The sequence below is a fragment of the Myotis daubentonii genome, chromosome 3 (assembly GCF_963259705.1).
Source record: "Myotis daubentonii chromosome 3, mMyoDau2.1, whole genome shotgun sequence".
Taxonomy (NCBI): Eukaryota; Metazoa; Chordata; class Mammalia; order Chiroptera; family Vespertilionidae; genus Myotis; species Myotis daubentonii.
The window spans coordinates 155436000-155450015 of record NC_081842.1 but is presented as its reverse complement, the minus strand read 5'-3'; the positions used below and the strand labels follow the sequence as shown (position 1 = coordinate 155450015).

Below are 14016 nucleotides of genomic sequence, written 5' to 3'. Positions count from 1 at the left end.
CACTTCCTTAAGCATTAAGCCCTCAGGACAATGAGGTTCTGGCTGGAATCGAATAATCTGAAGGACAAAGCCTCAGATCTGTTGACCACAGATACAGAGTTTTGGTCAAACTAGAGATAACATTTAGGCCACAGTTATGTTTCAGCTCTAGGCCCAGAAGAGCAGCAAAACCAGATGAAGCGATGCCTGCGGCTGACATCAGGACCAGATGCAATGACTAATGACCCTCTATCCTAGCGCTGACCAATCAGTAAAGACCACAACCCTGAAGGACACACCTGGAAAGCTGATGAATATTCTATTGAAATCCTCCCCTGAGACCTCCCCTAAAATCTCTGCCTTTGGAAAACAGATAAAACCCCTTAAGACAAAGGACCCAATGTGGGTGCTTGAGCATGCCCACGCCTTTTCCCACCACCTTCTTTCCTTCTTTCTTTACTCTCTGGAGCATGCCCGCACCTTTTCCTCTCTCCTTCCCCCAGCCTTGTTCTCTTTACCTTTCCCTCGCCAAAAGAAGGGCCCTTCTTTTGCCTCTGTAACTTGTTTCCTGAGTCCACACAGCCCAGCTGGCTCACTTCTTCTACCTTCGTGACTTTTAAAATAAACTTTTGGTTATATTTGAGTTCTTGGCTCTGAATCTTTCTTAGCCAAACTCAAGGACCACAGTCTAACATCTGGTGCTGTTTGCCATTAATAAAAGGAGTTATATTTCATGAGTCATGCTAGTATTAAAGCTGCACACTTAACAATAGCATCTAAGATACCCAATGTTTAACTGAATTTTGCTCTGAGCTTGTACATTTTTTAAGATAACTAAAGATCAGCCTAATTACAAAATGAGACATATTGTTCTCAGTTGTCCAAATGTTATACAAGATTCTACATATAAAAATATACAAAAAGCTAAACTGCTTTCACTTTTCATAACAGGGAATGAGAAATGTCCTCAGACAGCTCCCTGGAATGAGAAAGCATCTCTAGAAGGGTGAGAGCTAACAGCTCCTAGGAGAGTGTCAGGAAGATGAGGAATGAGGAGCCAGGTGAGAGGCACAAAAGTAGACAAACTCTCCGCCATAAGCCTATTTCCTTTTCCTTTTATTTCTTAAATGTGTTTATTTATTCACTTACTTAGCTTTATTTCTATGAACTCATGAGTCTAGCCAAATACTTTCTTTGGCTACCATGTGATTTTTGACCAGAGTTTCATCTCTCCTTAGCCCATGGTGAAACATGATGCAGTGGTGGTACAATTTCTTCTTGAGCTTCCTTTCCCAGAAGCACTTTATAACAGTGAACTAGACGTGTTAACCATGTTATCTTCTGTATGCAAAATTCCTTGGAGGGATTCTTCCTCATCCAGAGACTCCAGTAAGGGGACAGCACCAAACAGTCATGACATTTTCTTCATGAGCTCTCTCCTCCTCCACTGCAGCCATAACAGATGGCACTTAATCCAAAGGAGGCCAATACAAAGTCTGGTCAGTAGCCTATGAGATGACCGGAAATGAAGAGTTTTATCTACATGGGGATAAGTCAGATTCTCTTTTCTTAAATTTAATTTTTAAAAAAGAAAGAGAGAAGGAAAGAAGAACGAAGGGAAGTAAGGAAAGAGGGAAGGGAGAGAGGGAGGGAGGAAGGGAGAAAGGAAGGGTTACTTGGGTGAGAAATAAATTCTAAGTATTTAATATGATATCTCAATTCTCTTAATGTTGAAAGGTGACAAGTAAGAGAAAGAGTATCTTTTTGTTACTTTTAGTGTAATATTATTACATCTGTAATATACTGGAATTAGCACCACTATTGTTTAAGTGCCTCCATTTAGTCTCTAAATTTGTGACTATATAACTCATTTATTTCTATTTAAACACTAGTCTATAAAGTTTTAAAAATCAAAGGGAATAAGTTATTAATAAAACTGCAAGCTTTGGCAAAGCACCAATCTAGGAATCTGCCATACTATTTGAAAAAAGTAGTTTATATTGTAGTCTTTTGAAAATATTATTTGAGTTACTGTTCTCTATACTAACATAGGAAGAATAACCAAAAGTTTCCCATAACTAGCAACCTATGATGTTTTTCTAATGAAATATTGAGAAAAGCTGGTAGGAAAATTTATAAATTCTGCTTTAGAACAAATTAAAAACCCATTGCAATAAATTATAGAATTGTCTCAATTTTTGTTGTGATGGAAAGTTGTCTTACCAAGAATGCCAATAAGAATTGGGACTTAGAATCTAATTTTAATATAGATACTTTAATTTTAATACTTATTTTAACATCTGCCTCCCATAAGCACCCCAACCGGGGATCAAACCTATGTATGTGCCCTGACTGGGAATCGAAGACACAACCTTTTGGTTTATGGGTCCACCCTCAAACCAAGTGAAACACCCGGCCAGGGCTGCACTTCAGAACTTTGAAATCACTCATATATGTCCTTTAAGCTGCTGCTACTGCACTGCTGTCTGAAAGCCGATATTAAATGTTCTTTCTCTTTAATGTAATAACATTAGTTAACAGATTAGGTATCTGTTAAGTTTGGCATAAGCTGCAGGACTCCTATCAGCAATGCCTTGAGGAATACAGAGAAAGGCCTGTCACCATGTTTTGGCCAAAATAACCAGGGAAAGCTATGGCAACCTTGAGAAATTGTGATGAGATGGCCATAGCTGACTAAAAAAGACACTCTAAGCAAGAATTCAGAATGAAATAAAAATCAACAACCATGGTAATGGAAGCACTTATTGGGGCAAAGAGATGACTTTCTTAAATTCATAAGAATAAGGAGTTTAATTATATATTTTTTTATAAAATTGAGTAGAAGAATGATCCCAAATAACTGCAGAGTTTGAGGAGACAGAGAATGAATATAATACAAACCTCTCTATTTCACACACCTCCCTCTCTCTTGGCACATATTTCCCTCATGCACAAAACAGACTGCTGCCAACCCTTGTCCCCAGCTCCTCACCCTCCTGACCCACTAACCTCCTTCAATTAGCACTCAGTGTTTACTTGGGTCCCATCAGCTTTTACTGTCTTTTCAGTGAGGGCTCACAGAGAAACACAGTATAATAAACTAATTCTCAGAATGGTGCTACATGACAGATGACAGCATTTTCTGAGGACATGGAAAATTTTTAAAGAACTTCTGGAAACTAAGAGACTTTTAGCCAAATGCGTTTATCGTTAATGTTAGAATGTCAATCATCAGAGCCAGACTAAGGGAAATATCTTTGGACACAGGGAAGTTTTCAAAGTCCCACAAGTTCCACCGCTTTGGCAACCACTGGCTTGCCTGCGGGGAGCTCAGTACTGTGTTGCCTTGTTCTCAGCTTCCCCTGTCATTAGTGGGAAAGACAGCTTGCAGAGAAGATGGTCACTGTGGTGACAGCATAGCCCCTCAGCAGCAGCATTTGTATGACCTGTCAGTCCTGCACTTAGACTGGGAACCAGCCCCAAATGAAACACAGCTCTGCAGGTTTTTACAGGGATAATGGGCAGGTGAGAGGACCATCTATACAATTAACTACAAAAAAATGGAATTCTTCTTATTTCTCTCTACAGGCACTGATTTTATTCTAATCTTGATATACTTTTATTGCTGTTGTCATCAACACTCACTACTAATGTAGCTCCTTCATGCTGTCCTTGCTTTACACAGATTAGGAAAAGCTGCAGTTTTTGAGTGACTGATAAATCACAGTGCATTCCACTTGATGTTTTCCTTTTCAACTTTATAAAGATCCTAGTGGCCCAGTGCATGAAATTTGTGCACAGGGTGGTGGGTTGTCCCTCAGTCCGGCCTGTACCCTCTCGCAATCCGGGACTGCTGGCTCCTAACTGCTCACCTGCCTGCCTACTCACCCCCAACTGCCCCACCCCCGCCAGCCTGCTCACTCCTAACCGCCTCTGTCTCAGCCCCGCCACCATGGCTTTGTCCGGAAGGATGTCTGGAAGTGTCCTGGAAGGTCTCCTGGTCTAATTAGCATATTACCCTTTTATTAGTATAGATTGTGCACTTCCTATGTAATGGAAATATTTTCTAAAATAATTGAAATATTTCCACCAAAACAGAATAAGAATTCACACTATTTGTAATTATTACTAAAACCATAGTAGCCAGTATTTTTGATATGCAGAAAATTACTGCCATTCATTATTTGTAAAAATATGTTTTAAAAATGTGTGCATTATTTCACAACTGCTCTGAGTTATACCTTCATGCTAAGATATGCTTAACTTCTCCCATCTGGCTTATCCCCTGATCAAAAAAAAAAAAATGCTCCAACTGAAAGCACTGTTAATGTTCTTACACTTTTAAATAGCAGACTTTCAATATTAATGTAGCAACTGATCAGCTATATTAAAAACCAATTTAAAATCCATCTGGAGTCCAAACTCAGAATTCTGACTTTTGTTTTCCATCCAATTCAACATGCACTCTGGATCAAACTATCTGCTTTTTGGCACAAATTGAGACACTTAGTGGGAAGTGAAACGTAATTCAGTTCCTAGGAAAATAAGAGTGATATGAAGGTAGGTAAATTGAGACAAGGAAGCCTGTCAACCTGGAGAAGCACATTGCTTGTTAAAGATGTTAATAATTATTTTTTTAAAAGTCCAGGAGAGAGAGATAAAAGGGGGAAAAGAAAACAGCAAACCAAAAAAATCTATTGAAGAGTGAAAGAAAATATTGCTTCTGATTTACCTGCTTTGTTATTTCTGACTCAATATTAATTCTAGTTTTCAAAACATTTTTCACACTAATCTTTCTTTATCTCAACAGTTTTCAAGAGTTGTCAATGTTATCTACACAACTTTCTTGTAGTCATTTTAAATATTACTTGAGTATGGTTTATATTAGAAGAATTATTCCTTTCCCAGAGAAAAGGAATAATGAAGTCATCATTATCTGTCATCCCAAACTATATTTGTTCCCTTAGCTTTCATGAAAAAAAATTACTTCCTCTTGCATACATTCTTGAGATGGTCAGAATACTGAAATACACATCTAACAAAAATTGGCTTAATGAACTAATTAATTAATGGGCAAACTTTACTCCAAGTTATTAACAGCACAGCCATGTGTCAAATAGGCCTGGATCTGAGTCTTAGCTGTACTAATTAATAGTTGTGTGGCCTTGGATAAGTTATTTAACTCTTTTATATGCCACTTATTTATAACATACTGAACATAGTATCAATCTCAAAGAGCTGCAGAGAGGCTGGAACACTGCACAAAATTTTATAGCAACTATTAATGTTAGTAGTCATAGTTATAATAATTCATAAAATGGTTTAATAAATAAAAAGATGTAAGAAACTTTATACTAATCAAAACCCAAGTACCTTATTCATCTCTTATAATATGAACAGAACAGTTAAATGCACAGTGAATTCAGTATCAGTAAGTTTTATCTCTTAATCTTTCTATAATTTTGAGTGACCCTGAGCAATTCTCTTAAACTCCCTGGGCTTATCAGAGATATCTCACAACATGAATAACAACTTCTTATCTTAACTATAGAATTCATCTACCATTTTAGGGTTAGAACTGAAATGATGAAAGAATAGGAGTCCTTAGGTCAGTGATGGCGAACCTTTTGAGCTCGGTGTGTCAGCATTTTGAAAAACCCTAACTTAACTCTGGTGCCGTGTCACATATAGAAATTTTTTGATATTTGCAGCCATAGTAAAACAAAGACTTATATTTTTGATATTTATTTTATATATTTAAATGCCATTTAACAAAGAAAAATCAACCAAAAAAATGAGTTCGCGTGTCACCTCTGACATGCGTGTCATAGGTTTGCCATCACTGCCCTAGGTTATAGCGAATATGAACTGTTATGCTGGATTCTACTAGCATAGATCCTGTTTGCAGGAAGTAAATCTGAGCGTGACCTCGGTAGTTCAAAAATGAATCAAAATTAGTAAATTCCATAAAGAGCTAATAATTTGCCTAAACATTCTACCCAATAATCATTTCCCCTTTCACATAAAGGGTAGGAACAGTCTATCCAGCTCATTTTGAATGTATTCCTATGGTGCTTTCCTATTAAAGTAAGACATGCACATAGACTGTGATAAAAACTTATTCCAAGCCTGCTTATGTGGAAAATCAGCTTAGGCTTAGATTGAGTCCTTATGTCCTTTTGCTGGCAATACTTTTTTTTTTTTTTAAACTGTATATAGTTCCCACTATAGACCCTCTGAAAAAGGAGAAAACATTCTCAGAAAAAGCTACAAAATCATCTCAAATATTTCAACTGTTTCAAATGACTTTCAAATCATAGTAAACCATGGATGTTTCATTTACCAGAAAGTAATTTAGTTTCTAAGTACCTTCAACTAAATCTTCCCTAGAGAAAATGCAGCTACAGCTGATAATTGATAATACAACAATATCCCTGATTTCTATAGGATCTATTTCTATTAGTTAACAATAAAAGCCCAGATTTCACAAGTTTTAAAAATCATATTGCAGAAAAAGGAGTCTGTGAAAGATGCACCCTTTCCCCCAGTTTGTTTAAATTAATGCTATTTGATTTTACTAGATTTAAACAGAGTAAAAAAAAAATCTTAATGTTTTAAAATACTGATGGGATGAGATCCATATATTATGTGCAGAGGGCTTTGGAAGCTAACATATTCTGCTTTAAGTGAATACAATTTCAAGTTTCAAATGATAATCTTCTCTAATGGTTAACATTAGTCTTTTAAAACTTTCTCTATACATAATATGTCCTTATATCCTCTTCTACATAATAATCACTCAACTTTTACTTAGTATTTTTCTTTCTGGATTGCTAATTTCATCATCCATAGGCATAATCTAACCTCAGAAACTAATGATGAGTTTGTTTTTTTCTCATATGCAGTTATTATTTAGGGTGAAATAACTATACTTAATATCAAATAAACAATTAAGGTAATTCCTGTATTAAGAGATTTTCTTTGTTTGATGCCCTTCATCAGTACAATTTCCTCAGAGGTATCCTTAGTGGTCCGAGGTATGCTAAGTAGCATTAATCAAGCAAATTCATGACTGTATATCATGACCAATTCTGTTAGAAATGATCACTCTGCAGTTTCCTATCTCCTTGGGAGAAACCAACAACCTCAAAGGAGCTATCAGATTCGAAGTACCACCTAGGATGAAGGCTGGTCTGAGGACCATGAGAATAACGGTGTGGTCATGGGAGGAAAACTACTCCATGAGATCACAACCTTTTTCACCATTTAACAACTCAGCCCTTCGCAAGGGTTTTGAAGAAAAGCAAACAAGGTCAGGATCCTTTCCAAAACCAGATAAATAGCTGATGGTTAACATTTATTAAGGGCTTGCTATTTGTCTGGCAGTATAGTGGATGGATTATCTCATTCCATGTGCTTAAGAACTCCCTATGAAGTGGGTAGTATCATCTTCAATCTTAAAGATGAGGCAACTAAAGCTTAGAGAGGTTAGGCAACCTACCCAAGGTTTATGGGAACCAGAAAATAGCAGATGGAATTTGAGCCAAGGAACCAGAGCCTGACTATCACCTCCAACCTAAATCTCCCAAGAGGGAAGAAATATGACACACTAAAACACCAACACAGTTAATGTTTATATGTATCTAGACGTCCATGTAATGCCAAATACTGCCCTCCAATATCCCGGGGCTCTTAATAGCTTAGAAAGAAATTTTGTTTCTTCCTTATTCCCTGTAGAAAATCAACAACTCAATGTGGGGGGGGGGGAGCAGGAAAAAAGTTGAATATATAGAAGAAAATGTAAACAACATATTTTATGAAATAATTAGCATAGCTGTGCTAGTATTTCTTTTAACCTCAGAGAAAGCTGAGTCATATGGGTGTGACTGCTGTGTTGTAGTAGCCATCCCCAATCCTCACTTCCACCCTTCCCATCAGGCTTCACATTTGTATATATATCATGGCACAGAATATTATTTCCTAATAAAATAAGAACCCCTTTTTAAAAAAGCCAAATGTATTACCTATAACCAAATGTAACTCCTTTGGATATATAAAACTTAAAAAGTGACTTCAAAGTTTCAGAATTAGGTTCTTTCCTAATATAATTTTAAAACATCTTCCATATTCTATCAGTGACGTTCCCATCATTAACAGAAGGGTTTTATTTTCCTTTTCATACAACCCTGGCTTTTGCGGGCACCACTTTCCTGGATTAGGACAGCATCCTAATTCCTACTGCTGAGAAAAGAAATTTAAAACATTGGCTTTAGGCTCAACTGCAAAACGAGATCCAGGAACTGAAGAGCTCCTGGAGTCAGGACACCTAATTATGTCAAAGTTCAACTGCATCTTACCTTGTCACCTTGCACACCAGGGGGGCCCACTAATCCCGACAAGCCTTGGTCACCCTAGGAACAAAACACAGAGGTTTAATGGTACAAAAGAGGACTGAAAATTAGAATTCCCTTGCGACAGGATTTCATCTTGGGCGTCAAGATCTCACTGCCTTCATTTCTGATCTTCACAATCGGACTCAAGTTCCACGTTGTTTCTGGGAACTTCTGGCAGCTTTTCTGGAGCTCCTGAGTCTTCTCACCCAATGCTGAACACCTGCACTGGGCCTCCCACCTCCGCGGTCCCGCACCTGTTTCTCTAGGAATGACCTTCCTCCCCCAATTCCCGCTGCTCCAAGGTTTACCGTGTTTTTTAAAAAACTAAAGTTTACTTTAAAATTCTACAAGCACTTGGTGTGGCATCGATGCTGCTCTTTTTTGGTGAGGACCTACAGCCCGAGGGGTCTCCCATGTGCAACCTTGAACCTCAGGATTCAGGGCTGTGGAGAGCAGGGCTGCCTTTCTGTAGTTGCCCCCCTTCCCCACCCCACCCCCCAAAGGGGCACTTCCCCTGGCGGGACTGCAAGGGCGCCTTCCCTGCAAAGGCACCACTAGAGCTCAACTACAGTGAAAAATGATCAGGAGGGCCCTGTGTTTGGCCCAACAGACCAAACATCACCAATTAGGCCCCTCGGTTCCCTCCTCCCCGAACTCCCATGACAGCTGCCAGTCCGTCTTGGGGTAGGAAGGGGAGAGTATAGGGGTGAAGTGGGCAGAATTGGGGCAGGGGAGAAGCCTGTCAAAAAGGAATGGGGGGGGGGCGAGGGTATAATATTACACCTGCTTTCTCTAGGTGCACTTATTCTTTACCTCCCTTTCCCGTTTCCACTGCAGCAATTTACTGTGCAAAAGTTTATATATATTTATTTACATATACATGGTGTTTGAAAGAAAAAAGAGTACTCAGGTAATAACCCAAATAAACTCCTTAGTGACTGTTTACGCTCTGTTTAGTTTTTAGTGCATTGTCTATTTTAATATGTCATCAGATTAAGCAGTCAGAAAAGGATGTTTCAGATTATTAACAATGGAGTGCTTTTCCACTTGTTCGAATATTCATTTTAATGCACCTGGTCAATGATTTCAGATGTCTTCCTTTTGCGATGGGATGATACAGGTTTGTTTGTTTTTACATTTATTACTCTGATAGAGGAAACAGAAAAGTGCATTAGGAAATAGGAGATCATCTCCTTCCACGAGCTCTAATCATGGGTGGATTACTTGATTCCCCTTCAAAGTTTTCCTACCCCAAAAATTAGAATACTCTCTCATGTGTCTTATGAGAAAGGAAAAATTACCATTATTTAAATGATCTTTGCTTGCCATGAGATCCCAAAAGGATTTAAACACTTATCTATACACTATGAGAGATATTATTTAGTGGGTATTACATTCTGAAGGACTAGCACCTGCATTGCTTTTATTGTTTCATTCTTAACCATATATTTGTTGTAAAAATTGCTAGTTAAAAATAGAATTCAATTGTTTCCCAATGCCCCTATATGCCCACTGATTTAATATTTATATTTTATTTGTATTCATATTGTATGTATATCACTAATATCCTCACTTGAACCCAACTTATTGTAAATATAATTTCTAAGAATTTTTTTTAAAATTTTACCATTTTAGAAATATATCTCAGTTTTAAAAGATGGATTTCACTTAAAGCTCAATGGGAACTTGCTATTAAATCCTATATCTTACTACAGTTCTCCTCTTTAGTATTATCCACAATTAGTATATAAGTGACTCAAAAAGTAAAAAAAAAAAAAAAAAAAAAAAAAAAAAAAAAAAGGCTGACATACTGCCAAGCCCCCACTCCCAGGCTGAATCAGTCTGTATTCTATATAAATACTGGACACATTCTGAACCACCATATATTTTGAAGAGAAGTCACCTAAATGTTTAACTTGAGGACTTTATTTAATGCAGTCACCAAAACAGAGTGGAACTCTAATTTCTGAAATTTCAGTAAGAAATTAAATGTCCTATGTGTAGATATTTTAAAAGATAGCATTTTTGTTTCTCGGACTGCATATTTTTCCCTTGTAATAATTAAGGAATCAATTAAATTCCCACTCCCTTTCTAAAGTATTTAGATTCAGTGAACTCAGTTCCATCATAGCAATAACGTCCTTAAGATTTTATTTTGCATTTTGAAATTTTTTGTTTTGTTTTAACTATGTGGCCCAGAAATCCTAAGCAGCAGTCAGCTCAGCTGTCATTAAGATCTCCTCCTAACTTTACACATCATCACATTTGATAGCATTGTTTATACACAGAAAGGAAAGATATGAGGTTAAGCTATTCTATCTATTTCTCTGCAATTTGTCATCTCAAAGTACATATCATTGGGACCTGTCATGTCAATAGCTGTGGCTTTACTCATACTCATAACATTTCATAAGGAGGGACTCTGCCATAATGAAGCACCCTTTCAATACTATTGGACCTTGATGTAACTTAATGCAGGTGCCACTTCGGCAGTGCCACCAGGGGCATCTAAGTGTGCCCTAACAAGCTGTATCCATTCATTTTGGCTGATGTAACATATCACTCTGGGGGTGTTGTAAGCAGTAGATATTTATTTTCTCAAAATACCAGAAGTTAGACGTTTGAGATGAGAAAGTCCTTAAGATTTTAAATTATTATTTTTGTTTTACTTGTTAGTACTAGTATATCTGTATAGTCCATTAATATGATGCGATATTTTTTCAGTTTAAAAGATCTTTTCATGTAAAAGATCAGCTTTCAACCAGGAACCACCAAAGTATTCAGGGATTTTAGAAGTTTGTGAATATATACCACATAAACATAAACATCCTTTAATTGTATCACATTCATCAAGTGCTTGTCTAAATAAAGCTTCCAGATGTATTCCTTAAGACTCATTTTGTATTCATCCACACTTGAAAGCAGTAAACTCCTAATAAAAATGTGTTGCTATCTTTACATTAAAACATTAGTTTCTTTTTACCTAAACACATGTGTGTGTGTGTGTGTTTGAGAGTATTATGATAAAATAAAAAAGCATATTAGACTAAAAGTCAAATAACTCAGATATATCATTAACTCTGCATTTACTATCCATATGACGAATCCCATAAATTCTATGAATTCAACTGGAAACAAGATAATTATGATTACTGCACAATTTCTGTAAGACTTAAGATAAAGTAAGTAGAACTATCTACAAAAAGGTATGAAAATGGCACTGGAATTTATGTATTAGTATGTACATGCATATAAACAGTAAAATTTTTGAGATTAGGATCATATCTTGTTCTAATTTTTTGCCCCACTCATCCCTAATTAGCTGGTAGTACAATGGCAGGACACTGTAGACACTAAAAAAAATTAATGGTAAGATTGAGATTAATGATAATATTTACTTAATTCATTAAATATTTCTTCCTTCATTATAATGCAACTAGAGGCTCAGTGCACAAAATTCATGCAAGGGTGTGGGGGGGGTTCCCTCAGCCTGGCCTTTGTCCTCTCACAATCTGGGACCCCTCAGGGAATGTCAGGCCTAAACCGGCAGTCAGACATCCCTCTCGCAATCTGGAAGGCTGCATACTTTTCATACAGGTGAAAGGCATCTTGCTGTTGTATGGCCAGCTACATTTTTTTGCCCTGATTATAAAAAGTAGTACATAACATGATCCTTCTGAGGCAGTAGTGTCATTTTCCCCATTTTATGGGTGGAAAAACTGAAGCAGAGAGAAGTTAAGTAATTGGCTTTGTCACACAGCTATAAGTGTCAGAAACAGGGCTGACCACAAAATGTGCAAGCCAGAGTCCATACATGTCATCGCTGCATCATCCTGTTTTTTCAGTGTTAGAGTAGCGTTGCCAGGTTTTAATTTTTAAATCTAAGAGACTGTTCCCAATATATAGGGTAGGGTCCCTAGGCCTGGCTGGTGATCAGGGCCATCTTCAGGGTGACCGGCGGGCAGAGTGATTGTGGGCCCCTGCTGGCGCCCGCCTTGGCTGGCAGCCAGGCGCCACCCACTGGGGAGGCCCCACCCCCTGATTGCCACTGCTGATCGCCTCCCTCTTGGGGGGCAAACGCTCAATGCAGAAGCTGCTCCTGACTGGTCAGTGTGCATCATAGCAACCCATCATTCCAACGGTCGTTTTGCCGTTCGGTCGATTTGCATATTAGGGTTTATAATATAGGATAGTTTTCTATCTTCCCTGTCTGATAACAAGCAAAGTCTCAAAAAAGGATTAATAAGATAAGACAATTTTTAAATGCTTGGCATATATCACCATGATTTTATTTCAGGAACAAATAATTACCTTTTGTCCAGAAGTAGCCTGGCCTGGGGAAAATCCTGGATCTCCTTTGGGACCCTAGATAAAACAGTTATGAAACACTTGGTGAAGCATAGATTACATATATTACACGTCTTCAGTTGTAGCAGAAGTTATACACATTACATGGTATTAAATTATTTTAAAATGAGATGGGTATGAATTATTTATTTTTAATGTATATTTTTCTTAGCTTTATGTTTAAATGTTGAAAAAGATTCCTCAAAATTCCCCAGACATAGCTGATTTATTTACTAAAGTTATACTAATATTGAATCATCTTTCTTCAAAGGACCTATGTAAAGGTTCTATTAAACCTTTTCATTTTTGTGACATATTGAGTTTAGTTTCTATTTTAGCACTGGCACACTAGTTACTTTCAGTAAAATAAGCCTGCTTATATAATTCATAAAATTTTTACCTATCATTCCAAGTTTAAATATTTTCTAAAATCTTAAAATGTACATACATTACTTTTAGAATAAAAAATAAACCAAAAATACCTCTAATTGCCAAAATTGTTTTCATTCTGCTATAAAAATTATACTTTTTATACTCCAGTAATCTTTATCTTTTATGTTTTAAGAAAAATATGACATTTGGTTTCAATCAAAGTTCTTGGCACAATATTAATCTTTCTTGTTAATCTTTCTTATGATTACTTACCAAAGCATCTCCTTTTCTAACTATTTTTCACCTCATAAAATAAGAGGCCACAATTGAGAGATTCTTTTTAATTCAAATTCTGATTTCATTACCATTCTCAACTAATCATGCTTTCCATTCCTAGAGAGTTCTAAATGCTACTTTAACTCTATGGGAAATAGGAAAATAGTCGTGTCTTCTTTCTCAGGGGTGCTTTCCAATAGTACTAGAACTGACCGATGAAAGAAGGATGACCAAAAGAAAAGCCATTCACATTCAACAGTAAGTCTTTTCACTTTACAAATGAGAAATGAATCTTCATTGGCAAAGAGTCCTATATTCTAGAGTTGAAGAAAATTTTTAAAGAAAAGGTTGTTTTCCAGGCTGACCTCTTCCCTTCCATAGTCATCACCACTTCCACCACTAAGGCTATAATTTTAGATCATTGGTTACAAGATTATGGAAGATGAGAAATGGCTTTAGTGATATCTCAAAATTTAAAAACTCAGCTCTTCATCAGAGAAAAAAGAAAATATACTTAGAATTTGTTAGAGATATTAAGAGCTTACCTAATGAATCATATTTTATAGATAAAGAAGCAATGAGATCCAGAAAGATTGAATTGGTTAAGATCGCTTGGAAAATTATTGGTAAACCAGATCATTTTTCTTTC

The 14016-nt window shown here is 36.8% G+C and overlaps 1 protein-coding gene across 1 annotated transcript in view; it reads right to left on the bottom strand.

Annotated features, from left to right (window-relative positions):
- The window catches only part of COL24A1 (collagen type XXIV alpha 1 chain), a 314245-nt gene that overhangs the window by 252186 nt on the left and 48043 nt on the right, over positions 1-14016 (bottom strand). The window contains exons 6-7 of the mRNA XM_059688981.1: positions 12684-12737; positions 8337-8390 (exon numbers count right to left, since the gene is read on the bottom strand). Coding sequence (XP_059544964.1) covers positions 8337-8390; positions 12684-12737 — 108 coding nt within the window. The remainder of the gene's footprint in view (positions 1-8336; positions 8391-12683; positions 12738-14016) is intronic.